Genomic DNA, 24,644 nt, shown 5'->3' on the forward strand with positions numbered 1-24,644 from the left:
AAAGGAGCAGAAGCCGCTTGATGGGTGTCTATGAAGAGAATTATTCCATCAAGCTTGTTTCCTTGCTCAGTCCGTTCAATTCGTCCATTGAGAACCTTCCTTACCTCTCCGTATCGTTGTTTCATCTCTCGTTACTATACCGCAGCTTCGAGTTCAGCCATGTCTTCTATACCACCCCTTCCTCCCGTGCCGGCGAAACACTCTGGCCTTTTGAGCTACATCAAATCTAACCGTGATACCCCAGTCGGAGAGCTACTCAAACCGTACAATGAATACGATTCGGTGTTGCGCCAGATTTTCGCCCAGGAGCCTACTAACGCTCTGTTGGCCGACAATCATGTCAATTTGGTGCCATTGTACGATGGTGATGGCACTGCGGATCTCCTTGTTCAGGCTCGAGACTTGAGATCCGAGCCAAAGGAAGTTAGTGACAAGTATATCCTATCCCTCAAGGATGAGGATCGCAAACCAAATGGTTCTCCGGCTATCGTGACTACGTTTAAAGAGTTCCAAACCAACTTCAACCTGTTCTCCGAGAGCTCTCTAAGCGATCTCGATTGGAGCAATGTCGTGGCTGCCGGAAGCTCTGTCGTGTCTGCTCTTCTCCCAGTGCCGGAAGAGTATAATGAATCAAAGCGACAACTTCGTCACTTCTATCACCAAAAATTCGCTCCTGCCTCCGACGTTGATCTCTTCATTTACGGGTTGAATGAAGAACAGGCTATTGAAAAAATCAAACAAATGGAACAAAAGATAAAGGATTCAATCTTATACGAAACAACATCTGTCAGGACGAAGAATACCATTACCATTGTGTCCCAATACCCTACTCGTCATGTCCAGATAGTTTTGCGGATCTACAAATCAATTGCAGAAATTGTTACTGGATTTGACGTTGATTGCGCCTGTGTGGCCTATGATGGCCATAACGTCTATGCTGCACCTCGCGCAGTCGCCGCTCTTATGACCCAGGCGAATAGAATTGACCTCACAAGACGCTCCCCATCTTATGAGAATCGTCTATCAAAATACTCACATCGCGGGTTTGAGGTGTTTTGGCCTGAACTAGATCGCTCTCGCATTGACCCTGTAAGTGGTCATTGACTTAGCCTCCGCGTTTAAAACATGGCTAATAACGTCTTCTAGACAATTTTTGAGAGGAGCTTTATGAAGACAGTTGGATTGGCTCGTCTCTTGGTTCTAGAACGGCTGCCAACTCCAAGTGATCGAGAGATGTATATGGAGCAAAGACGTCTGGAACGTGGCCGCCCACCTCTGATTACCAATTCACGACGAAACATGAGAAAACTACGAGGAAATATTAAAAATGATTGGGAAGATGAAGTAGCAGATTGGGTGGATGAAGAGGAAATATCTGATTATCATACAATTGTGAGCTTTTCGTGGTTCCAAACTGCTTCCTACGCATACTTATTCCGTTACAGACGATCCCATACGGGGAGAAGTTCCACGCAAGAAAAATCGAGAAGCTTTTATACACACACGACTTGTTGTTGAATGCTGAGTGGAACAATCAGAAACGGGACGTTAACCTTCATCGACACCCTGTATTTTTTGGGGATGTTAAGGATATTATCCAAGATTGCTGTGGTTCTTGCCCAAAGCCGACTACTCCAGAGGAAGAGGAGATATGGGAAGCGGAAAGCAAGATCTACATATCGGGAGAGATCTCCTTCATCAAAGATGATCCTGGCAGGCAGGCAATCGGAAGTTTCAACCCCATCACTGAAACAGACTGGACTGGTAAATATACACATAGTATACCTGGGAACAATTTTTATAGGGTGGCTGACAAGAAACATAGAAATGGCATATATCGGAAATACCACTCGGCTCTTCCAAGCAATTGTCGATAATGACCTTGAAACGGTTCGGGAATGGCTTGCGCAGGAGGACGCCGACCCTTATCGTCGTGATCATACGGGAAGAACTCCTTTACACCTTGCAACAATGGTATCTACACCAGAGATTGTCCAGTGCCTCGTTGACAATGGGTCAAGGCTCATTGCACGCCTTGCTGATGGTCGAATGGCTTTGCATCTTGCAGCCGCACGTGGCAACGTCGAGATTATCCGAATTCTACTCAACAAGAGTGCAGAAAATGAAGAAGCAGAAGAAGCTAAGAAAGACCAGCTACGTAAGGATGCGAAAAATCCACAAGATTCGGTCAACAACGTCAAAGATATCGATATGGAGGGTGCGGATGACTTAGAAATTGTCAGCGAAAATGCAGAGGACTCGGATGACAAGATGTCTTTCGTGACGGGCTCTTTTGTTGACGTTAAAAAGGATGACGCAGAGCAAGTCGAGGAGGACAACGTCCCTGATGACGACAAAGCATCTGAGCCAGATATTATAGATATCAACGCCATAGCTTGGGACAGTCAGGCTTCTCCCCTGCATATCGCTATTATCCACAATCATCCAGATGTTGTGAAGGAACTCGTTTCTTCTTATGGGGCGGATGTACTCCTTCCCATCAAGCTGAAGGAACTTCACAGGGGCCTGCGCGCAATCCTTCCTCTTACTTTACCCCTTCGACTACCTCTTGAGAAGGCTATCAACATGACAGAGGTACTCCTGAATTTGGGTGCTACTCCGGCCCAGGCAGAGATAACTGGAAAAACTCCGCTGCACTATTTTGCTGCTTCACCCTATCCAGAGCTATTTGATACCCTTGCAAAACACGATTCTCCTGCCGTCAAAAGGGCAATTGATCATGTGACTGTTGATGGTATTAGCTACAATCCCATCGCAGAAACTGCATTAACAGTCGCCGTGAAGGCAAAAAACACTACCACCATTACGAAACTACTTGATCTTGGTGCATCGGTAAACATTGAGTTTGGCAACTACATGAAATCCGCTCTACTTCGATGGGACAGCCTAAAAAACTCGGACTCGAAACAAAACCTAGCGCAATTCCAAGGAAACGTTTCGCAGCCCGTTGTAATTGCTATACTGACGGATCAACCACTAGTTGCAATACATCTGTTGGGACGAGGAGCTGATCCAAATACCCTTTCCGCCTCTGGATACTCGCTACTCAATACGAAATATTGTTATGGAAACAAGGAAGGAGAGTCGCTGTTAGATCTTGTCGCCATTAAAACCTGGCAATTACGCGATTATAAGGAAAGCTCCGGCGCAGAACCACCATTGCCCTTGGAATGTGATGAAAGTTACCTATCGCCCTACAAAGAAGGGACCTATCAAATGCGTGTTGCCAAGGCACGCTTGGAAGAGGAAAATACTAGGTTCAAAAAGGAGCAGGAGAGCTATGAAAGTAAGATAAAAGAGGCTGAGAACCTCAAGGGCCTCGAAGAGAAGAAATGTGCGGTTGAAGCCCTTCTCCACGACTTTAAAGCTCTTGAGTCGGCATTGGTTGCGAAAGGGGCCAAAACATTCAAGGAACTATATCCAGATGTTGATGGTTCCGAATATATGCATAGGTGGCGAACTAACAATCCATGGAAGCGCGAGCCATTCAAAATCGAATTCATTTTTAATGCTCCAGATCTATCAGATGAGAAGCAAAAAGGCTATATAAAACTGTGAGTCTTGACTTATCTATAGGGTGTATCTTTATGTTAAATATATTTGCTGATGCTGATAAATATATAGGTTCGAAGCTGCATGGTTGGGTGACCTTGAGACCATCAAATTACTGACGTTAGAGATGTGGGGTCCTAATAAGGATATGTCTCCTCTCTCAGCTGCTGTGAGCGATAGTACCGGAGCTTCTCCATTTTCTTTGGCAGTTCTGCGGGGCCATCTCGATGTCGCAAAAGCCATTCTTCAAATTGTGCGGGCACAATACAAACCAGAGGTTCCTGCTCAAAAGACCTTTAGGATGGACTCAGATAATGAAAGCGACTATTCCGATAACGATCCCGATAACGATGATGTTTCGTGTGAAGGCGAACTTGCAATCACAGGCGAAAAGATATGCGATGAATTCACTATTGATAATATCGGCGAGACGGCTACCAAGGCAGAGAGTAACGTTTCGCCTCTTCAAGTCTTGCAAAAGCCTTGCAAGATCGGTCTACTTCTAGACCACGAAGACTGCAAGGTTAATGTTTGGAGTAATCCAGATCTTTTTGACCATGCCATCGTGAATGATAATATCGACTTGTTAAGATTCCTCCTTGACCTTGGACAATCTGAAGTCATTAGTGGGGTGGAGAATGGTTCTTATACCTTATTATCTGACCACCATCTTGATAAAGCAATACAATGTGGTCAGCCTCGATTCCTTGCGGAGATTATCAGTCGAACTGGAGCTGGGTTGCCACTCAACAAATTTGTGGAGGAAAGTGGAATTGTTCTCAAAAACAAGTCTCGATATTACCAAGGTTTATCAATCCATGGGAAGAAACGTGAGGACTGGGCTGCCGCTGCTGGCCAAGAAGCTCCTACAGCCGCACAGGATAAGTCAGCTCCACTTCTTCTTCGGGCAGCTGTTTATGGGAACCTAAGTGCCGTAGAGTGGTTACTCAGTACAGCCCCTAAACGACATTACATGGACTATGCAAATTCCAACAAACAAGACAAGAGGCTGAGGAAGCTAGCTCAAATAGACAATGGAATTGAGGGATCCATCCAAAAATGGCTCAATTTAAGGAGTGAGTTGCACACTGTCTTCCCCTCGTTTAATATATGATGATAATACCTTGTTATGATTAGCGCTAACTCGAAGGGCTAGATGATCTTCTCCTGCATTGTGCTATTCTGTCTAGAGAAAACGACGAGTCTACGAGACTCGTCAAATATATCGTAGACAATCTTCCAAATTGTCTTGAAACGAAATCTCCCAAAGGATATACACCTTTGCTTCTCGCCTTCTCCAAACAGAGATGCCGTTTCGCCAAAATTCTCATCGATGCCGGTGCCAACCAGGAAGCCCGTGACATTAAGGGCAATAACATCCTCCACATACTTCTCCGACCAAATGGCGGAAAATTATATCCAATGGAGTTGGAACCGATCAAGACTCTCCTTGATTTTCTGGACCCTCGTCTACTCTCTTCCCTCCTTACGGCCCGCTCCTCAGATGAGCCGGGGGCACTTACACCCTTCGCTTCTTGGATACATAGCTTAACAGCAGGTGGCCAAGGTTTAGTGGGTGATGAGAAGCTCAAGGTCACAAAGTTACTACTTGACTTTGCTGAACCCACTGGACAAACTCATCTCGAACTGCTTGACGGAGCTGGAAATACACCCATTCACAACGCCGTTAGATGTCAACAAACATACTTACTTAAACTGATGCTAGAACGCCGTCCAGATCTACTTACACGGGAGAACTCGACGGGCAGTACCCCGATGGAGCTGGCGAGGGATGCCTGGGCTACCAAGGCCACATCCGACCCACCAAAGCTTCCCACGTTTACGATGGCAGATCGATACTATAGCTCACATAACCTATTGTATACTCCAGCTATTCTTGCAGAAAAGCCCGAATTCTTTGTTCTCGGCAAGACTAAGAAAGGAAGGGGCCGCGCTTCCATTTATAAAACATGTCTAAGCTTCGTGCCAACTGAAGAAACGAACAGAAAGAGGAAGCTTGTTAGCCTGTTTGAAGCCAACGACGTTGCAAAGCGGGTGGATACACGAGTTAAGCCACGATTTAGGAGAAGGTTGGATAATAATATTGAGGGAGACGATGAGGTTTCTAAATGGTACGATTGGCACCGATAGTACTCCATGTATGGAGTACGGAGCCTGCAAAAGGAGGACGGTCAATTTTACCAATCTGTTACATTTTCTTACTTTTAGTCTTTATATTGAATAGTTATAACAGTGAGGCTTATGTTTGGGGCATTGTACAGGACCCTATCCCATCCCAATAGTCTAGCACGCGGAGACTATTTAGGCAAATTTTCACTACATCGATACCCTGAAATAACAAGCAGTTATCGAACATACTCGTTAAAAACACGTAAAAAGGGGAATTCTGTATTTCATGCTATCTTTAAAAAATTCCTTATCAGACACTTCGTTAATTCATGTATTGCATCACGGGTAAATTAAGGGAAGTAATTTCAAGAGGACAGGCTCCGTAATCTACCCTGTTCAGGTGGGTTCAGCGCAGCAAAAATCTCCTGGAATCTTGGCTTAGGAGCATTTTCGGTGAAGAACTGGGTCAAAAATGCCTGTGTCTCATCATCTCGCTGTCGCATAGCGAGAGAGCCATCGTCGTCTTCAGCACCAAAACCCATCAACTCTTGCTTTGTGATACCAAGACCGAGGTCAAGGATGTTGTTAGATGGAAGATCTTCCCAGTCGTCATTCTCGTCATCACTTTCGAGATCATCGAGCTCACCACTGGCTAAGCCACCAGCAGCAGCACCTCGGATATCTCGAGCACCCGATGCCGAGGAAAGTTCTTCAACGAGGACTTTGATGATCTTCAATGGCGCTGGGATAACGGTGTACTGGTCTGGGTTCTTGCGGGATTGGGAGCGTGTCTTGATCCTGCCCGTGTCCTGAATAATGAGCTCGCCTTTGACTTGTATCTCGGCGATACGGGGATCGTCAAGTTCGTAGAGTTTAGACAGGGCAATGACATTCTGTCTGATCTCATCGTAGCCAGCGAAGGTGACAGAGTTTTCGAGCCATTTAGCCAGAACGACGTGAAGACCAGATTGGCCATTGATGTCAAGCTGGCCGAGGAAATCAATGACGTCTCGAGCGTTTATCAGAGATAGTCGTGCAAAAACAAGGATAAGACTTTGGATCAGCTGAGCCTTTTCTGCCGTAGCCAGTCGCTGGGCAACAGCACGGAGAAGTTGTGGTAAATATGGACCTAGTTTCTCAGCACCCGCCTTCTCAACCAATTCCGCAGCAAGTTCACCAACTTCAGACGCGGCGTTGTCATCTACAGCTGAGCCGAGAAGGCGATCTATGATGATAAGGACAGTTTCAACTGCCCCCTTTCCAGTCTGCGGGTCTTGCCAGGCAAAGAACTGGATTGGGTCGTGCTCCAGCATATGCTTCACGGCCAGCGTTGCGGTGGGAAGAAGTTCGCTGTCACCTGATCCGAGTAATAATCGATTCAATTTCGGCAGTACCGTCGCAATCAGGCCCTGTGGGAGTGGCTCTAGACCATTCTCGGCCAGAGCTCGCAAAAGGTCCGTGGCCAAATTCGTCAACGAATTCTCCTGTGTCATGTTTCCAACATCAATGGCGCCAGTCAAAGGAGGAAGCACTTTCTCGCACAGACTAATATACGCCTCGGGCCCTTGAACAGCGATATGTTGCACGATCTGCTCGAATGTTTCCGTCACGATCATGGCTAACTGGAAATTCCCTGCACCGGCACTTGCAATGTTGAAAAGTACGTCTAATGCAATCGATGAGAGGACGATGTTAGCGTCGACCATGATGGTGTCACGTAGAGTATCTGCAAGGGTGAATTTGAGGTCATCCCCTTCAGAGAAATCACGAAGGTCGTGGCTGGAAATGAAGTCTGAGAGTATCGACAGAACTGGTACTTGGAACGGTGCTGCCGTGGCTGCAGGCAAAGCGGGCAAGAAATCTTGCAAGACACGAATGCAGGAGACTTTAACGACCTCTGAGGGGTCATCTCGGATGCCTTTAACGGCAGCTTCGAGATACGGCACTGCAGACTGGTAAAAGCCCTCCCCGGCCGTTCGCGCAATAATACCTGCGACAAGGTACCCTCGTGATCGAAGGAAAACTTCATCCTGCTGAATACAAAACTTCACAAATTCGTTGAAACCAGTGGCCAAGTCCACGGAAATGGTCTGATCCACGTCACTCAAGTCGCGAAGTAGCTGGTTGAGAATGAAGAGGGCAGATTCACGGTATTTCCATCTAAATAAGGTAAGCTATAATGAACGTGGATTTTTAATACTTTTGAGGAGACATACCCTGTGTTGGGGTCGGAGAAGAGACCGTTCGTGTACGAAAGGAGCCCATCAACCGCAGTACGCTTGAGCCACTCGCCAAGTCTGATGACAAGGTCACCGCCACAAGTTCTAGGGGTGTAGTTGGCAGTAACAGAGGTTTCCTCGGAAAGATATAAGTTGACATCAATATCCCAGAGGCCTTCCTCTTCGGTCGTAATCTGAGCGTAGGATACAACAAGCTTCATCATCTCTGGCAGCCAGCTCGAGGAACTTGCGGTAGCTCCAGCCAGTTTCAATTGACTCTCTAGTTCGATTCTGACAGGTGGTGCACGGAGCAAGGCCTGCATGAGGTCCAATTCCTCCAATACCAAGAAGTCAAGCGTATATGGAAGATTATCTGCATCTTCAAGACGCCCTTGTCTCTCGTCGTGAATGTAAAGCTGCTGATACGCGTCTTGAATGGTTGTCAGCTCAGTCCAGATGGTGTGGAAGAGAGTCGTGCTGTGAGTTGTAAGTAGAGCTGGCAGGACAGTTCGGACTTTCATAATCGTCTAAATTGAAGTTAGCAATTTCACAGCACGAAAAAGGTACTTTTATTGAAGGACATACCTTGACAACCTGTGATTTCAACGCAATAACGCCGCGCCATTGCTGTGGAATCGGGGAGTCACTGGCCTCATCCTCTTCTGACGGCATAGTCGGGAGTGGTTCTTTGATCGTAGCAATGAAAAATGGCAGCCATCCGTTCAACGCCTCGTCCATAAACTGCCTAACTTCGACCTTATGCTGCTCAATGACCATCTCGAGCGTGTCGAAGCATGCCCGGAAGGTCGAAACGGCCAGTGCTCGCAATATCGGCTTCCGCGAAGTATTCGTCGCGACACTGAACACCGTCGACACCAATTCCCTAGCCACCTTGAAGAACTGCTCTTCGTTGAAGCCAGTCTCCACCAAGTCTGACAGAACCTTCAGGGCGCCGTGTAGCTGGACATCTGTGCTATTGGGGATAATTTGGAGCAGCGTGGGCAGGATCTCGGGCCACTCGTCAGGGAAATCAGCACTGGCGATACGGCTGACGACTAGGCTCGCTGAAGTCTTGACCTTGCGGTCATCTTGCTCCGGAGAGGTAGCTAGTTCAAGTAGAACGCGTCGGAGGTGTGCCTTGTTCGCGTCGTTGACGAGGACCTGGCCCTTGAAATCGTCGAGCTGCGAGGACCATGCCGAATTGATGAAGGTACGTAGAACGACCAGTGCAGACTGCCGGAGAGGAACAGGAACCGAGTTATGGGACGCAATCGAGGCGAGGGAGAGGGGGAAGTTCTCGTTCGAATAGAGGCTCTGCAGGCGCAACTCCGCGGTCTTTCGAGTGTCTGCGGCGGCGTTCTGGGTATCAGAGAGAAGCTGGACGAGCTCTTGATCCATGGTGATGCCTTGTCTGCCTTGAGCGAGCAGGGAGCGGAGAGAAGAGGCCGGGTTGACCTTGCATGGGTTGGTTGTTGAACCGCGATGTCTTTCTATAAAGCGAGTTCGAGATGTTTAACTACCCAGGGCGTTTTTGGCGGGGCAACCTTTAACGCCGAATCCCGCTATCAGTACAAAATTGACAAGACATACAAGTAGATATTTAACTATACATCTACGGAGTACTTCTACTTCTATGTCTACAGTCTACATAACATCTCCTAGGGCATCGAATTCCCTTCCAGTAGCTTCATGCATGAATCAAGCCAGGGACTCCTATGACGACAGTATTGTAAAGACATCCCATGCGCTGTCAATCACTGCGGGATGTCTGATGAACCGCCTGAGACCGATTGACATGGTCCGGCTTGATCTGTGTAGACAGATTCCTGTATACCGGTATCACTTTCGCCAACCATGGTGAACACACGAAGAACACCAGACGAACACCGTAAACAAGTCAAAGAGTCAACGAGTAACGAGTAAGGGTCTATTTTGGCAGTCTGGAAGCGCCCTGCCGGCCTGGTGTTGCCTGGAGTCGCCCTATGACATCCAGGCTTCATACAGGCTTCACAACCAGCCCCCATACCCATACTGCGACAGGGGCTGAAGGTTTAGGCCTGGCATTGATATGTGGACTGCGGCCAGAGACTGCGGGGGGTTCGTGATGATGAAGGCCATTATCGACGGCCCAGGTGACCGAGAAGCGTCCTGCTGCCTTTATATCGTCGTCTCTGCCTGGGACGTTGTCGACTCTGAGATGTTTCTCCTTTTTCCTCTCGCTTTTCTTTTTATATACGCGCTTCGCTGGTGTCACGTGATGGATATAACCGACATCGCGTTTCCTCTCTGCTTCGCCTTTTGTCTCTGGTGTTTTATTCTGTTCGGGTTCTTCTTCTTTCTCCGCTCTATGGGCTAGTCAGAGGCTACAGTCTTGCGTGAGAGAGGCGTTCTCGACGGGGAATGACCAGGGAGTGACTGCCTGGTTATATCGGACCTCAACATCTCTTCAATAGCATGGCAGAGCTGGTTAGACCGGCTGATATGGACAATTCGGACAATGGACGCACGCGGAGACCTCTGCCGGAGACGTATGCGGCCTTGGCTTCTTCACTCTCGTCGTTTCTCGCAGTCAGCATACACCAGATACTGTACCTGCGCTCCATATACCCGCAGCCGACTTTCCTGTCTGTTCGGCAGTTCAACCATCCAGTTCGCCAGTCACGTCACCCAAAGGTCTGCAGCTGGGTCACTGACGCTTGTGCTGCCGTCGAGTCCCAGTTGCTCAAATCTACCGTTGCTGCGGTGGCAGTCGTTATTCTATCAGTGTCAACGAACCGGCCGATGGAAAAGTATACATTTGACCTAGCACAGATGCCACAGGTTCCTCCTGCAGATATACACACTCCGTTTGAGAGCTCTAGGCAGCAGCGTCTACAGGGAGGTGCAGGTATAGCTCCTCCGCCACCGCAGGCTGATCTAGAAGCGCAGTTCCGCACAGTTCTCACTCGGCTTACCTCTTCCTGTGCGAGGCTAGCCTCGTTGCCTCCGGACGATGAGTATATACCAACTTTACACATCGTTCTACGGCCAGACGCCGATGCACCGGCTGGAATGAACAGGGACGACCAACTCTGGATAGCCGCGGAGCCAGAGTCGTTTGATAGGCTGAACAGCCAGGATACCAGTGATGGGCAGAAATCACATCATGGCAAGACAGTACCGGTCCGCTCCATCGACGCGGGAGAAATGAAGCTCGAGGTCTGGATTGAAGAGGCCAAAAGCAAATTCGATGCATTAAATGGCATTAACAGGCCAGCGACTTGACCTATTAACGGAATAATATTTCTTTATCTAGCCCTGTCTTGAGATAAGACACCTGTCATACAAATACATTAGATCTAATGCCTTTTACATTTCAAGTTTTGGTATGATATCGCTGATGTGTCTATTCCTTTCTGTATTACAATATGCCGCCATCAGTGTGAATTGAGATCATAGCCACACTACAATAGAACGCCCAAATGCCCCTTCCAAGGAAAAGGAAAGATGCTATGTTTAGTATTAGCCGCCTCATGAAAAACAGGAGAAACGCCTAGGCCCTAATGCAAATAACCGGGATGCCATGCGAAACTCAGTCCGAACGCTTTAACGGACCGTAAGAAGAGTAGTAATGAAAAGGCGGGTCAACAATAAAAGAGAACGAAGGAAAGGGGTGAAAACAACTCCGTTCTTCATCCAACAGCTTAGTAAAGATAAAATCAGAAGCAGGATGCAATCAAATAAGTTCAACAAAACAGCAAGAGTTCTTTATGCCCGTAACACCGCCGTATGTCTATATGCAGGACAAAAAAAGAGAGAAAAACACTGGAACAATAGAAACTAGATAGTCACTAGTAGTATCAGCGCCCATAAGGTTGAGCATGGAGCTGACCATTGCGATCATAATGCACGACGAACTGTTGGGCATGGCCATAGCCCTGATCGGTGGGAGGAGCCGGTACAGTTCCAGGCCGACTTCCGTGGTTGTCAGGCGCGCGTACCTGTGGCGGATATGGATGGATGGGGTTTTGCGCATGGAGAGGTTGACCGGGGGGAAGGTTCTGCGGTAGCACCATGCCGAGCCCTTGCCGGATGTGTAGAGGGTTGTTGTTGCCATGGACAGCATGTATATATCCTTGAGCGAGCGGCATACCGACTTGTGGATTTAGTAGCCCCCTCTGATGATTGTCTAACTGATTCTGTGCAAGTGCATGGTACCCTGCATCAAGATGAACAGCAGGCCCATTGCCATATCTACGGTGCCAGGCTTGTAGACGCTGTTGGGCTGCTGCTAGCTGTGCGTGCCGTTGCATAGCGAGCTGGGCCATTGGTTCCATAGGCATAGGCATAGGCATAGGCATAGGCACATTCAGTGGTGGTTGTGGGCGCTGGTTTTGAGGCGGATGATGAGGCAAATAATTACGAGCTCGTGGCTGCACAGCCTCGCGAGCAGGTTGTTGTTGCGGCAGTGGTTGCGGCAGTGGTACGTTACCTGGTAGTGGTACGACGCCTGGGAAGAAGTCGAAAGGAATTTCGGGGAGTTGTATAGCTGCATCATGAGCTCTTCGGGGGTTGCGAGCTTTCGGGGCTTCAATATCAATATCTTCTTCCTTGAGGTCTGGATTTTCTTTCAACACTTTCTCAAGTGCCGCTTGACGAGCCTGAAGTGCCTCATCATCGTGTCTGCTCGCCGTCAGGCCATCATGAAGCATGCACTTGCCGGTCACTGGGGCATTAGCCCACGATGGTACCTCAATGAAGTGCTGGTATCCGACCTGAGTTATATCCTTCTTGCAAATATAACACATGAGTGTGCTACATTTCGTACAACACATCTTATTGCACCCATACTCCTTGATAATCGGAGTTTTGCATTTTTGGTTGGGGCAGATCCGAATGATAGCCTCACTCATCGCCTCCTCGACCTTCTGGCGCATTGGTACGCGTTTCTCCTTGCTCATCTCTTCACAAGTTTTTGGAATATGCGATAGTCCGTGGCACTTACGGCAACTGACCTTTTCACAGCCTGGCTTAAGGCAGCGGAATTCACGGTCTTCCTCGATTGAGGGGTATATTTCTTTGTATTCGCAGAATGGGCATTCCTCAAGGCCTTCAATGCTAGCTTTCTCAATCTCATCACGTTGTCGAAGATCATCAATCTTGTTCACTAGGGCGTCTCCAATGGATTCAACCAAAGCACTCCTGGAGAACTTTGCCACACAGCCACCCATGTCCATGCAAACGATTTCGAATTTCATCATGCCGATTTGACTTTCTGCGTTGGACTTCATACATCTCTTGCAAAACAAATGGGTATCTGAGACACTACATGATACCATCCGGTTGAGAGGCGTCTCCTCATAGCAGCAGCCGCATTCAACCAGCCCGCCTATGGCAGCATGGTCGGCAATATTTTTCGCTTCTCGTTCAAGCTCCTGTTCTTTTAGGGCTCGTGAAACTAAAAAACATGTCAGTCATGAGAAAGGATAGGTGAAAGACAAGTATAAACTCATACCTGTACGTCGCCTCCGTTCCTCTCTTGCATCCTGGAGCTCGCGTTTTATGTCTTTGCTATGGTGTTTAGCCACGTCTTTTCCCTCCGTTTGAGTCATATCTCTTGCGTTATTGCAAACTTTTTCCCTTGCATACGGCTTAGGATTCAAAGTTTCGTAAGCAGCTTCCGTTTTATCGAGCTCAAGATATGCTCCATACAAACATCGATTCTCATTCAGAACATAGGTCGCGTACGCCAGTGGCACCTGGGGAAAGTCGAGCTTCAAAAGTGACGTACTAAAGTGGGTTAGGCTTCGTTTTTACATAGCTAGAATAGGTAGCCTGAGAACCGGTAAAATATCCTCCCAGGATATCAACCAGAGTATCAAAGGCAACAATTTTTAAAGTGAAGAAGAGGCGGCAACCGCCTATAAATCAAAGACTAAACGGAACTAGCCTTCATAGAAGCGCTACGGAACTTGCAATCGGAGAGTTCTGGAGATTCCTGGGCTGGGATCCCAAGGAGATAAAGAAGTAGGAGAAATAGACTTACCATGATTTCCAATAGCGTGAATCTCTCTTGACTTTATCACCATCACCCCAGCGAATTTTCCTCTCGCCTTTATTCTCGGCAAGTCTGCGCCGTTTTGTATCACTCAAAGTAGGATATGACTCCCCCTCCAAGATAGCATTGATTAGGACATCTTCAGATGGGTGCGATTTTCCTGTAGATTTCTTTTTGTAAAGGGTCGCAACATAATCAGGGCAGATATCCGGGAACAAAGTGAGAATATTCTGTGTTAAGAACTCTGGTGTCGTGCTTGAATTCGAGGCACGGCCCTTTGAACTTGGGTTGAAGCCGTTATTAAGGGAGTTTCGATCACCAGCAGTATTTCCAGCCTTGAGTGTGGCCTTTTCACGCGCGCCAGAATGGGATGTGTCAACGTCATCGTTGTATGATGAACGTTTCCGCTTCATCTCGTCGCCGGGTGCAGGGCCTTCTAGCAAGCTGCATGTCAGCCTACGCAAGCTTTTATGCATCGTATAAAGTGCGTGAAGAATCAAAGGAAGAGGTTATATAGAAGAGGGAGAAATGGCAAGGCGTCTCATGCAATATTGCACGGTAATGTACGTGTGGAAATGTATAAACTCGGGCGTACGTGACTTAGAGTGAATACTAAGAGGGCAATGTAGGTAGAAGGAAGAGATAGATCACAGAAACATCTAACTCCTCCCGTTGAAGAAGGAATATAACGCATGACTGAAGGAGCCGAGCGAAAGAAAAAAAGGCCAAGTTACCCTGGGAAAAAAGTAGTCGACCCAAGCCAGGTTTCCGCTCTTCGGTAGAGGCCAAAGGCTTTCCTGGTGCGTTTCCTAGATTACCGGCGAACAGCCAGCAGGAATCAAGGTTGCACCGGCAGCGTTGAGGGTTACTTCAGCAGATATTTGCACATTCTTTGCTAACTCAGGATGCATCCGGCATATCCTCCTGGCCCTAGAATGTATGATGTAAGAGGAGAGGGAGGACGAGCGGGTAATCCACGGTTGAGACTAACAAAACAACCAGAGTTGGAAAGGATGGCTAAATCGTTCATATGCGAGAGTCAGAAAATGCCTCAACATGTAGATTCTATACAGCCGATAGATATCTCTTGCAAAGCTCCAGTTTTCATCATCTCTTTCGCCTTCATTTCGTGTCCGGCTTGAAGTCGTCGCTGTTTGTTCTTTCGACGTCGAAGGAAAATGTTAATCACGTGATGGCATAAACGATTTCAATGCCAAGATTTGCATAAATAAGACTAGTCCATATATCGTCTAGCGCTGTTACATAAATAGTAGCTCACATGACTTGATCAGGTGATCAGGGCTTTTAAGTTCTTTGATGAGTAATCCCAGTGAGGTAAGTGTTAACCAAAGCCTGAAGCAAAGTTGAAGCAACAGGCTGGTCATCAAGGACAAACATGTATCTTGCACGCGCCTGCATTAGAGGCGTGAGGATGTCATCGACACTCGTTGGTCGCTCTGGCCGAAAGTATGCTCGGGATAAGGTACTCAAACATAATCCCAAACGACCGGATCTCAATGTCTATCTGGCACGGTGAGCCGAAATCTCCCACATACACCCTCTTTTATGATGGTTAACCCATGGTTTAGCTCCGGGGATCGAAACTTTGTGCTAAAGCGTGTATCCGATTCGATATTCGAGCAATCAGTGCAGCTCAAATAAGAGTTTCCAGAAAATAGACACCTGCGGATGCATGTTGACGATAATAAAGCCGAAAAGGTTCTTATTTATGAGTACTTTAGTGACAATTTACTTTCTTTCGTGATGAAAAACCCGAGTTTGTCTATTGAGGCAAGGAAGTGGATACTACGGGAACTTGGGCAATCGCTAAAGGAGTTTCATGCAAAGAACTGGATACATATTGGTAATACATCTACCAGTGATATCAGGCCAAAATTCTATAACTGACGAACACATGTTTAGATGTTAAACCTGACAATGTTATGATTGATTATAGCCGCGATGAACACGGTCAGCTAAAGCCAGAAAGAGTGGTGCTGGGTGATCTAGATTGCTCGTTGAAGCTGAAAGGTGACAAGCTTCTACGACTTCCGGAGGGAATCAAATTAGGGAATGTAATGTGGCGCAGTCCAGAAGCGCAGACAGGACAGGGGATTGGCAAAGCATCCGACGTCTTTTCCTATGGGCTTGTGGTAAGTGAACACATGGGTTTCGTTAAGGTGTATTCTACAAGGATGTTGCCAATTTATGCTTATAGTGCCTCTTCACCACCACCGGCGTCGAAACGCTGCACCCGGACTTTGAGCAGTTGAAGAGGGATGGGGTTGAGCCTGAGCTAGAGATCATGGGCCGTTTGATATCCTTCTTTGGACCAGTCCCGGCCGGACTAGTCACCCATGTCCAGCATGAGGACTGGGGCAAGGTCATGATGGTCATATCGGAATCGACCATGGACGACGGAGGCCCTGTTGGTCCCGGGCGGTTCTCGAAATGGGAGGAGAATGACTACCCCAATCTCGACTCTGAGACAAAGCGAATGCTGTCAAGACTGACAAATCTTGACCCGTCAAAGAGAGCCACCATGGAAGAAATCTTAGAGGATCCATGGTGGCATGTATAAGCAGGCGGCCTATCACTGGACGTATGAATACCGTAGGCCACCGCACGCGACTACTCCAGTCACGAGAAGGATGGTCTGTAGTGCTCTATATCTCCCCTTTAAATAAGAACGAGTCTACAGATGGCCAACCTATCAGAGCCTCAGGAGTAACATCCGAAGAACCAGGCTCAAACTAATACCACGTGACAGTACCATCTGTAACCACCATACAATATATTACATCGAGAAGTTGAATACACAGAAGTTGAACTACACTGATATAATAATGCAGTTTAACAATAGAAGAAACAACTACGGAATCCTCCGTAGGCTGGCTGAGTCTCTGCATCGACTAACTAGCCTTAATCATAATCCGCTCCCACCGATACACGACTTTAAGAGAATGAGAGCGATAATCACCCGAAGGCCGAGATGTCCCCTGCCTCTGAGATCCCGCTGATGTTATAGGCCGCGATATCATTTGACAGCCAACAGCTCACCCTGATCACGCTGCATCGTCGTGCCCTATAGAAATCGGATATCATACTAGCTGTAAGACGGCCGGTAAGACCGTGGTACGAAGAAAAAGCCCGGTGCTGGCGTCACGGGACCCTGCCCAGCGTCCGATCCCAGGGCTGGATCTCAGCACTCCTGACGTTATGCGGTCATCGCCGGGATAGGTACTTGCCCCCGCATACAAATTAGCGAGGGGGGCAAGTACCTATCCATCCTCTAGGCCGAATCTCCATCTCCACTCTGGCGCTCGCAGCGTCCGGATGCCTTCGCTTCCAGCCGGCAGTTTGACCCATGGAAGATGGCAAAACCCGTATTAAGACATCCTTGGATTTCGATTAAGGCGCGGGGGGGAATGCGTGGTGGGAAAAGGGCGTGGGCGGGCGTAGGGGGCTAGGGGGTCGTCGTGTAGATATACACCAACTCGAGAGATGCTTCGGCGTTCCCAGCCAAAGAACGTCATGCAAACAAGGATGCTGAATAAGTCCGGTAGGCTTATTTCTCTAGCCCATCGGAACCAATCCTCCTCGCGGCCTTCGTTTATATATACACTCTCCAACCCCAGGTACCTCCCCGGCTGCCAATCTATCCAACCCGTCCAACAGCAGATAAAAGGCAGAACAAGCTTCTCGTTTCACCCTACCAGCCCTCCAGATCTTGCACCAGGGGGCCTGCAGAAGAGAAAAAAACCACCTCAACGCTGAGATCGGATTGTACGCAAAGGAAGAAAGGAAAAGAACGCCGCCACCATGGATTCACTCGACCATCACCTTCTCAGCTCAGACTCGCCGGATATCACGCTTGTAGTGGCCACCCCGGCTGAGCGGATCGAGAGCATACGCGCGAATGGGCTGGCGTGGAAAGGTCCCTTGAGTATGGACCAGTATATCGCCCGTGAGGACTTCCTGATAAAGGAGGACATGGTCAAGGATGGCGGTATGACATGCTGGGTCCTGGTTGACCGCACCCTGCCTCCAGATGGTCGTCCTATCTTGAGCAGCTGCGAGTCGATCGCCAAACAAACATTCCTGGCGTACAATGGGAACATCGAGACGGTCATCTCCCATGGAGTCGGGAGTGTCTACTGTCGGCCAGAGCACCGAGGACGCGGGTATGCTAAGCGGATGATCATAGAACTGGCCAAGATACTAGACACCTGGCAGCAGGAGAAGGGACAGCCGTGTCTGTTCTCAGTCCTGTACTCGGATATCGGCAAGTCCTTTTATGCTGCGCATGGATGGCACCCATACCCTTCATCCCACTTCACTCTCGCGCCGGCTCCAGGGGCTGCTCAGACGGCGAATGGGAGTGCGAACGGCAGAACCAAGAGCGTTGACATGACTATAGTCAAGGATATGTCCCGCGAGGATGTGCATGAATATATGTGCTCTGAACCAGTCATCGAGCACCACAAGCAGAAACTAAGAGAGGCGTCCATGGCGTCCCAGGCCGTCATGGCTTTCCCTCCAGACTATGCCCATATGTCCTGGCACTGGGCCCGAGATGAGTTCTATTCTCGCATTCTCCGTTCAGAGAAGGGAGAAGTCCGAGTGAAAGGTGCAGCAGTCCCGAGCCGAAAGGTATTCGTGACCTGGAACAAAAAGTACGGGGCCACGCAAAAGGACTGCACCTTGTATATCCTTCGAACCCAGTACGAAGAGCCTACGTCACCAGCAGAGGAAGAGGCTGTTGTTGAAGCTCTGGCAGGCATCTTGCGTCGTGCCCAAATTGAAGCTCAGGAATGGAAGATGGACCATGTCGAGATCTGGAATCCATCCCCATTGGTCACAAAGGCCATCCTGACTGCTGACGCCAACGCTGTAGAAACTCACCGGGAGAAAGACAGCATCCCCTGTCTGAAGTGGGACGGCAACCAGCATGGGTATGGAGATAGTGTTGAGTGGCACTTGAACGAGAGATACGGCTGGTGCTAACTTGACGATTTAACGGTGCTGATGATTTAACGGGTTCTGTCATCCCCTTTGTTTTCTCTATCTTATATCATCTCAAAGGTACGCAATGTGTCGAAAGATACCAGGGTGGGTTGGCGGTCGAAGTCAATTCTTCTTTCTTCGTCCCCTTTTTTTCTTTTTTTCTAATATTGTTGCAATTGTTTAGAGAAGCGCAGAAATGCTATAGAGGCTATGAGAAAGTCGTTTCATTTGTTATATCCGGAGGTCCCCCAATTATCCATTACCGTTTCGCCCTCCACAAGTCATCCCGTTCCGTTCCGTTCGTGTTCCCTTTCATGAATGTACTAATAACTATGGCTTGGCTTGAAACAGATAGTCGTCGACTCGGGCTGTCGATAGCAAGATTTCTTAAAGCCCCAGCAGCTTCGTGTTAGCATTTCTGAGCATGTTTTTACCGTTGGGAGGAAAGCAGTATTTTATTTTATTTTAGCGAGACTTACATTCAACTTGTCAATATGTGCGTCCCCTCTCCATTGCTCTGGCAATAAATCCTTCCAGTCACTGGTATATGCTTCAAGATTCAGTATAGATGTTGGAGTAGATGTAGATGCTTCCAGGATCACTTCTCCTGTCCAAGCAGCCGTCTTGTCTTGGTCAAAATTTGCCCCTAAACGAGAGTGTCTGTTAGCATGGGTCGTAAATTTCATAATTTCAGCCGGGAAGCAAGCATACATTTCAGGGTCGCGTCAAGGTCTGACGAATCATCCAAAAGTCTACGCACGATGGCGTCAAACAATGTTCTGGGAAAGGGGTATTCATCGATCACTGTATGCTCGGCCTCCTCGATAACGGCACTCCACAGGTCTTCAACAAGGAATTGCTTCCCCAGGTCGATACCATGCAGCGTAGCTCCCTCCACCATCTTCTCCCACGCCATCAGCTTCGCTCTCGCCGAAGGTCGATGGCACGTTATAACTCCAGTCTCTTTATTTTTATGAACAAAGGCACATATATCAGTCCATGCCATCTCACACTCAGCAACCGAAAAGGGGATATCAGCAAAGATCTTTGATCTCTCCTGTATAATTTCCGAAGTACTTAGACGGCAGTCATCGTCTTCGGGTCTCTCATCTATAGGGATATCACTCTCATTGTAGACCTGGAGCGCGGCCAAAAGGGCGAGCCGTGCGCTATCTCCGGCCTCCATTTTCTGGACTTCCAGCATCGACTTGCACTGCGCGATGGCCGTGACGGTGTCTCCGGACGAGCTGGTAGTAGCTGAATTCTCCGTCGAGGGCTTGATTAAGAAAATTGAATTGGACGAGTTAACTTGTCGTAGCGAGAATGTCTTTGTAGGTGTACAAAGATGAACGAACTCGGACTGCGCTGTCCCGCTTCTTGATGATGATGATGATGCGGGACTCTGTGATGTAGTAGACGACTTTAAGTACAGCCTAGAGGTGTAGAGAAAAAAAAAAGGACGTCTCAGCCTTGGAATTTTCTAGAATGTTGAAGCAGCGAGCAGGAAATTCTGAAGCGCGATCAAGGTACCGTGAACAAGGATACAAAGTGGGCAGGAGGCAGATTTCATCACTTCCAGGGTGTTTTCATTGCAGGAAACGAGAGCAGGTGACATCATATACGTACTCTGGAGGATTGTCTGATTCTAGCAGGCCTAGCAGCTCTGACGGAAGCTCGAGGAGTCTGAATAGCTGTTGTGGTTCCGTATGCGTGAAGCGAATGTCCATACTCTTTCTACCTGTCTACCATCGCCGGGGCGTAGACGGAAGCCTGCATAAAGAAAGATGTGACTGCTCAGGTTCGGGGGAGGAAAAAGGAAAAGATATATACTGTCTCGATTAGTATATTGGTCCTCTTTGCAAGCGCTGGTCCGGTTGACTATGGGCGTGGCGCTGAATGCGATCGCGACGAGGTTGGCGGGGTACGTTCTCCGTACTTGGATGAGCTTAAATAAGTCTAACAGTACATTAACATTTTTCCATTCGAGGCATTCGTAAGCCAGCTATTTGATTTCGAAATGAGAATGCGCTCTACGGGTGACTACAGCTTGTGACTACGGCTCGTGCATAAGGCAGTGAATAGACGATAGTTAATTTTAGCAGCCAGTGCCACTGGACTGATAGGCGCAAGATATCAAATTGACTCCAACAGGCGAGAAGCAGACGACGAACAACCAGCTAGAACGAGAGGGATCATGCAAGCATATAAGAATGGGCGGAGGGATGGGTGAAAGCCCAATTACTCCGTACACACACCATGGAGTTAAGAGCGAGGAGACGAGGATAGAAAAAGAATCAAAAGACCAACAAGATTTACATAGATATACATCGAAAATCAGCCACACGAGTCGGAGTCGTAGGAAACGACAGAAGCAAAGAGAAAAACCATGACCTGAAATGTCGAGAGACAGAGGCGTCGTGTCAAAGCGTAGTGGTGGGACGATAGCTTCATCGACTCCAAGACAGTATCGCTAAGATTGAACCAGTCACAGCCCCGAATGATAATAGTATCAGCTGCATTCGAGCCCGAGCGAGTAGCGCCACGTCGAGCGGGAAAAAAAAAAATAAAAGGACAAGAAAAAAGTAAAATGGAAATTGAACACCATGGTTGGAGATCATCTAATAAATCAATAATTGGGAACATGAAAAGATGGAGATCAGCCACATCCAGCGGTAGGGAAGCGTGAGGGGAAGTAGAAAGTGGTGTCGACTCGCAGTGATATGCATCACACTGCTAGGGGATCGCCAGCCTCGCGCTCCTTTTGCTGGTTTAAATGTTGTAAAAAGGATATAATCAAGATGGAGACAAAAAATTGCTGAAATAGAAGAAAAAGGGGGAAAAGTAAAAACCCAGGAATGTTTTTTTTGGAAGAACTGTTTGAAGACGAAGTTAGTGATATGAATTGAGCAAATATCGCGGTTGGAGAGTAGGGGTTCGAGCTCACAAGTCTAATGCTGGGGTCTAAAATGCGGCGGACGATCGATCATTGGGCGGGCTTCTTCTTATTATCCTTCGCGTTTGCTGCAGCAGCGGGAGCTTCTCCTTTCTTCGTATCGTCCTTCCCTTTCTCCTTTAGTTTGTCTGTGCTACCTTTGGTGTCGTCTGATTTCTGTTCCTTGGGCGGCAGGAGTTGTGTCTTTTTCTCTGGTTTCTCAGCCTTGCCCTGAGGCTCGTCATCCGTAGTCTCTAGCTTGGCCTTGTCCTTGGCCTCTTTCTCTTTGGCTGCTTTTTCCTTGGCTGCCTTCTCCTTGGCCTCCTTGTCCTTCAGTTCCTGTTGGTTCTTATCCTTCTGCATGATATCATGTACGGCAACGCTGTCCTTTTCGGACTCCACGCTAGCATCCTTAAACTGTTCTTTAATCTTCTTGGCTTTTTCTTTCTTTTCTTTCTCCTCTGCTTCCCGTAGTTTGCGCTCCTTCTCCATTTCTTTCATGTGTCGGAGATCGTCGACACTAGGCTCGTAAAGATGCCAGATTGTGTAGTGGGGGAGGCCGACCACCGAGAACTTCATACGCTTGGACATCTATATTAAACAGGGTTAGGCTCGTGATCAGTATGCAGGGTGATGCTGGAGCGCGTACCTTTCCAAACGCTTCTGTTTCGGCGTGCTTCTCGAAGGAGAATGCAGGGAAGTGGACACCGGCACGGAACACCTTAGCCTTGGCCAGGATACTGACACCACCAACACCATCAATCTCCATCTCCATGTCAGGGTCACCGAAGGGATCTCTGAGATATGCCAAATGAGGCCTCCAGGTGGCGTACTCTGCGTATCCTTCGACGATGACGGCGTCTTCGTCCAAGGTGTCAGCTAGAGCCAGAGCCGTCTCTGACTCCTGCCAGGAATTCAAGTCGTAGGGCTGTTCGCCACCAAGCCAGTCGGGGAGTGGTCGCCAGACGTCTGAATTTTATTAGTATCACCAACACAAAGGGGAGAGACCGTAGGGAAAAAAACTCACTTGGAACGATGACGTCCTTGTTATGTCGCATCAGATCCTCCAGAATCGTAAACGGAGCCGTCTCGACATCGGCATCTCTCCAGTAGACCCAGCTGTGCGTCGGACGAAGAGTAGCACTAAGCAGCCAATTTCTCGCCTGGGCCATCAGCTTTCGTCGAGAAGCCTGTGCCGCAAAACCGTGTCTACTCTCGACGTCCTGGTTCACCACCTGACCGAAATCCTTCTCGATAACTGAAATCTCGCCATACGGCTGCTTTGGATCCGGATCGTTCTGCAACTCTTCCAGCAACCTGCTGAGAAGACCGGAGGTGTCGTCTTTCGAGTCCGAGACCAAAAAGGCCAGGTCTATCAGGTGGTGGGGGTAGGTGAAGTTCCGTAGATGCGAGAAGAACATGGGCAGATGGGGAGCGGCGTCTCGCAAGGGTGTGCAGAGAAGGACACGCTCCTCTCGCTCCCACCCTCTGGGCGTACCCTCGACGTTAGAGAGGTCATAATATCGTACTGTTTCAAGCTGAAAGTCGTCTGCAGCCGAGAAGAGGCCGAGGGAGGCGGTCCCTATCAGCGTGGGCCGCCATGACGGGAAGAGGAAGAGCAAGACGCATATCGAGATGGCGCCAACTATGAAGAGGCGCTGGAGGAGTGCTCTGCGCCGTCGAAGGGCCGGCTGAGAGCGAGGTTGGAATCTGTAAGACGTCGGCCACGGTGTCAGCTTGGACAACATCGTCAAGGAGGTTTCGTAGGGCGGTTCGTTCTCCGCCATCAAATTTATATCGAGTCCTCTTCTCTCTCTGACTTACCGATGGGGGGAGATTGAAAAGGTACCGCTCTCCCGCTTGGGGGAAGCGGTATAGCCATTGGAGAAGGCTGAATGCCTGTTCATATCTCCGGTGCGAACTGCATGTGTAAGAGGGATGCTGACAGCTGGCAAAGACGAACGACGACGACGCTGCGAGTATCCGGTGCAGAAGAAGGGACAGATGGCCCCCTGGACAAAGTTGCCAAGGGTGACAAGGGGGCGATGACGAAGATCAGCGAGCGCAGAAGCAAGCGCTGTGACGATGCGGCAGACCGACGGACGGTAGCGACAGATACTGTTATATAGAGACTGTTTGTCTGTCGGTCTGTCTGTCGTGGAAGGGTGTTTGAGCTGGTGGTGGTGGTGGTGTTGGTGCAAGTATCCGCCGATTTCGATGCTTGTTCGTTGTCTCGTTCGGGTTTTTTCTTGTTCAGCTTGTTTCAGGGATCATCGTTCTTCCGTCAGCCTTATATACCTCTACCTCTATTATCTACGGAGTATCTCTGCTTCTCTCTACATATTCTCTCTATCCTCTCTTCTCTCTATTCTCTCTTGTCAGTGTCAGCCTGGTGAAAACTCGGTGATACGGGTGGCACAGCGATCTGCCCTCCAGGGTCCATTGAGGAGATTGTGATTGGGGCGATCACCGGCACAGAGAACTCTCCCAGCACGCGATACGAGGAGATACAACGGCTTGCTCTCTATATATATCTCATGGCGGCCGTCCGGATGTGTTTCTGGTCTACCGGAGGTGAATGAGATACCATGACGAGTATAGCAGTCCTCAGCTCTACAGATGATACCGGTGAAGAACGCGTGGAGAACAGTGAGACGCCCCTGTCGCTGTCGGATACCCTGGTGGATTGAGATGGAGTCCTTTGCTTGCTAAAAGGAGGATCCTTGTCTTGGTAGACTATCCAGGT

At 48.6% G+C, this 24,644-nt stretch overlaps 8 protein-coding genes across 8 annotated transcripts; 4 read left to right on the plus strand and 4 right to left on the minus strand.

The window, feature by feature from the left end:
• Positions 1–159: 159 nt before the first annotated feature.
• GIQ15_04994 (ankyrin repeat protein) lies at positions 160–5,724 on the plus strand (the record flags this gene model as incomplete). The annotated part of the gene is made up of 6 exons (XM_033552411.1): positions 160–1,089; positions 1,147–1,392; positions 1,446–1,764; positions 1,826–3,575; positions 3,646–4,649; positions 4,730–5,724. The coding sequence occupies 6 exons, from the start codon at positions 160–162 to the stop codon at positions 5,722–5,724; spliced, it is 5,244 nt and encodes a 1,747-aa protein (XP_033406141.1).
• A 344-nt stretch (positions 5,725–6,068) lies between these two features.
• On the minus strand, positions 6,069–9,320 carry GIQ15_04995 (uncharacterized protein; the record flags this gene model as incomplete). Its single annotated transcript, XM_033552412.1, has 3 exons — positions 6,069–7,863; positions 7,920–8,449; positions 8,508–9,320. The coding sequence occupies 3 exons, from the start codon at positions 9,318–9,320 to the stop codon at positions 6,069–6,071; spliced, it is 3,138 nt and encodes a 1,045-aa protein (XP_033406142.1).
• A 1,056-nt stretch (positions 9,321–10,376) lies between these two features.
• GIQ15_04996 (RevA) lies at positions 10,377–11,186 on the plus strand (the record flags this gene model as incomplete). Its single annotated transcript, XM_033552413.1, has 1 exon — positions 10,377–11,186. One exon carries the CDS (start codon positions 10,377–10,379, stop codon positions 11,184–11,186), a length of 810 nt encoding a protein of 269 aa, XP_033406143.1.
• A 575-nt stretch (positions 11,187–11,761) lies between these two features.
• GIQ15_04997 (IBR domain containing protein) lies at positions 11,762–14,435 on the minus strand (the record flags this gene model as incomplete). The annotated part of the gene is made up of 4 exons (XM_033552414.1): positions 11,762–13,359; positions 13,417–13,472; positions 13,551–13,691; positions 13,948–14,435. The coding sequence occupies 4 exons, from the start codon at positions 14,433–14,435 to the stop codon at positions 11,762–11,764; spliced, it is 2,283 nt and encodes a 760-aa protein (XP_033406144.1).
• Positions 14,436–15,648: 1,213 nt separating this feature from the next.
• Positions 15,649–16,540, plus strand: GIQ15_04998 (uncharacterized protein; the record flags this gene model as incomplete). The annotated part of the gene is made up of 3 exons (XM_033552415.1): positions 15,649–15,823; positions 15,883–16,112; positions 16,178–16,540. 3 exons carry the CDS (start codon positions 15,649–15,651, stop codon positions 16,538–16,540), a joined length of 768 nt encoding a protein of 255 aa, XP_033406145.1.
• A 1,241-nt stretch (positions 16,541–17,781) lies between these two features.
• GIQ15_04999 (uncharacterized protein) lies at positions 17,782–18,966 on the plus strand (the record flags this gene model as incomplete). The annotated part of the gene is made up of 1 exon (XM_033552416.1): positions 17,782–18,966. One exon carries the CDS (start codon positions 17,782–17,784, stop codon positions 18,964–18,966), a length of 1,185 nt encoding a protein of 394 aa, XP_033406146.1.
• Positions 18,967–19,612: 646 nt separating this feature from the next.
• Positions 19,613–20,170, minus strand: GIQ15_05000 (uncharacterized protein; the record flags this gene model as incomplete). Its single annotated transcript, XM_033552417.1, has 2 exons — positions 19,613–19,626; positions 19,678–20,170. The coding sequence occupies 2 exons, from the start codon at positions 20,168–20,170 to the stop codon at positions 19,613–19,615; spliced, it is 507 nt and encodes a 168-aa protein (XP_033406147.1).
• A 1,779-nt stretch (positions 20,171–21,949) lies between these two features.
• Positions 21,950–23,646, minus strand: GIQ15_05001 (mannan polymerase II complex ANP1 subunit; the record flags this gene model as incomplete). The annotated part of the gene is made up of 3 exons (XM_033552418.1): positions 21,950–22,489; positions 22,548–22,867; positions 22,926–23,646. The coding sequence occupies 3 exons, from the start codon at positions 23,644–23,646 to the stop codon at positions 21,950–21,952; spliced, it is 1,581 nt and encodes a 526-aa protein (XP_033406148.1).
• Between the last annotated feature and the right edge of the window lie 998 nt (positions 23,647–24,644).

This window comes from Arthroderma uncinatum (assembly GCF_011692745.1).
Source record: "Arthroderma uncinatum strain CBS 119779 chromosome Unknown scaffold3, whole genome shotgun sequence".
In the NCBI taxonomy this organism is placed as follows: domain Eukaryota; kingdom Fungi; phylum Ascomycota; class Eurotiomycetes; order Onygenales; family Arthrodermataceae; genus Arthroderma; species Arthroderma uncinatum.